We start from the raw sequence: 2500 nt of genomic DNA, 5'->3' as shown, positions 1-2500 counted from the left end.
ATATATATATATATATATATATATGTATAGATAGATAGATACTTAGATGCATAGATAGATGCCGACATACATAAACAAATAGATAAACATATAAATAGGTAGATATAGATACATAGATACATAGATAGACACATATAGAGGTAAATGCATACATACACAGATCCATACAAACATACATACATACGTACATACATAAAAACAAACAAATATACATGCATATTTTCATACACACTACATGCAGTAATAGCTATAAACGTAGACTAATATAACTAGAAAGATAGAAAAAATATATTTATTTGCATACATACATATACATAGACTCACACTCACAAACAAACACACACACACACACATCTATATGTCTTTTAATCAACCTATTTATCGATCTATCTATATCTATAGTGACCTATCAATAAGTCTATAACTATCTTTCTATATATATATATATATATATATATATATATATATATATATGTGTGTGTGTGTGTGTGTGTGTGTGTGTGTGTGTGTGTGTGTGTGTGTGTGTGTGTGTATATATATGATTATGTATATATATATATATATATATATATATATATATATATATATGATTATGTATATATATATATATATATATATATATATATATATATATATATATGATTATGTATATATATATATATATATATATATATATATATATATATATATATATGTATATATGTATATATATATATATGTATATATATATATATATATATATATATATGTATACACTCACACCCAACACACACATACACATACATACACACATAAATACATGTATATATATTTTTTATATATTTATATATAAATATGTATATATATGTGTCTGTGGATGTGTGTGAGTGTGTGTGTCTGTGTGTATAATATACATATATATATATATATATATATATATATATATATATATATATATAAATATATATATATATATATATATATATATATATATATATATATATATATGAATATATATACCCATGACAGTATTATGTTTGGGCATCGCAGGTGAGGCCGGGTGATTCAAGGCCGCCTTGGATCTATATTTCAGCTTTGCTTCCTCCTGGTTGCATGCACGAAATTCGCTTCCGGGACTTTCACGCCTTAAAGTCTCTCTGCTTCCATTCCCTTGCAAAAAAAAAAAAGTCTCTCGCCGCGTCTCCCTCAACTCCTACGAGATGCAACCGAGTTCTGCCGCATGGCCGCTGCCCCGCGGGGTGGCTCCCTCGTCCACTTCCTCAGTGCCACGAGAGGCGCGCCCTCCTGCGGCCCAGATATCTCGCACTCGGCACTCACGCCCTCCTGTGGCCCAGATATCTCGCACTCGGCACTCACGCCCTCCTGCTGCCGTCTCACCTGCATGTCAGCGTTCTTTCTCTTATCGCGCAGGCCGGAGGAGAAATGCAAGTAAACGATAAAGTACACAGACTACAGGACACGGGTCATACAGGCTCAACAGCCTTCTACAGACTGTAGGGAATAGGTTTTTTAAAGTCAGTTTGCAAAGGGAAGCCCGTCAGCCGCGTTCTCGTTCCCTCGCCCTCCGCATGCGGCTCGAGGGAGGATCCGGGTAAGAGCCTCGTAAGGTTGGAGGGCCGCGCCGCCCGGGGTCACAGGAGGGAGGGATGGCGCGGCGGCGACGGGGAGAGCCGAAGGGAGGGAGGAAGGCTGCGTCGGAAAGGCCTTTTGGATAATCATGATTTCCAACATTTGCAAGCGTGATTCCTGGCATGAATGATGAAGAGGAAAAGGGGAAATAGGCATAATGAAGAGATGTAAATGACTGTAAGGACAAGGAAGAGAGAGCAAGAAGATGAAGGAAAAGGAGAGAGAGAGAGAGTAAAAGAAACATTGAAATGATTGTGCGTAATGTATATATACATGTAGAATAAGTACGAGCCACTGGACTGAAGCATAAAAAGACAATGATTTTGTTTAGTCAAAACAATGTCCAGGTGTTTGAATGGCTGGTTATGCTGAAGACGATTCGTTTGTACCAAGACTTTCCAATTTCGTGAATCAAATCAAGTACTTTTAAGTTTCTTATGATTTAACCCTTGTATGCTGACTAACATATCAGACCTGTGCGAGCGCGCACGTGACCAACTGTATTGATGGCTACCAAGTGTTGTCTCGGCAGCTGGAGGCCATCACCGCCATCACCTCGCCGCTGGCCTCGCCCGCCAACGGGCTCTCGCCGCTGGAGATGATGGCGGCCAGCTCGTGTCCGGCGCACCTCGCCCCCGCCCCGCACATCACGACCACCCACATGGTCAACGGGCCTGTCTTCCACCACGGCATGCAGCACGCCACTCAGCATAGCACTATCCAGCACAGCGTCAACTTCGGCCTGCCTCCTCCGCCGCCGCCGCCGCCGATAGGGAACGTGAAAGCCAATCAGGTTAGAGCAGAGAGCACTGTTTATTCCCTGTGACGTCTGGCCAGCACGATTAAAGCAGCATATCTGTCAAACGCTACG

General features: G+C 40.2%; 1 protein-coding gene across 1 annotated transcript in view; it reads left to right on the top strand.

Moving 5' to 3' along the window:
- Positions 1 to 2500, top strand: part of LOC113826148 (glycine receptor subunit alpha-4) — a 187560-nt gene that overhangs the window by 180567 nt on the left and 4493 nt on the right. Inside the window, exons 8-9 of the mRNA XM_070133509.1 lie at positions 1073 to 1428; positions 2102 to 2422. Of these exons, the coding sequence (XP_069989610.1) occupies positions 1073 to 1428; positions 2102 to 2422 (677 nt within the window). The remainder of the gene's footprint in view (positions 1 to 1072; positions 1429 to 2101; positions 2423 to 2500) is intronic.

This window comes from Penaeus vannamei, chromosome 18 (genome assembly GCF_042767895.1).
Source record: "Penaeus vannamei isolate JL-2024 chromosome 18, ASM4276789v1, whole genome shotgun sequence".
In the NCBI taxonomy this organism is placed as follows: domain Eukaryota; kingdom Metazoa; phylum Arthropoda; class Malacostraca; order Decapoda; family Penaeidae; genus Penaeus; species Penaeus vannamei.
This window is presented reverse-complemented; position numbering and strand designations above follow the sequence as displayed.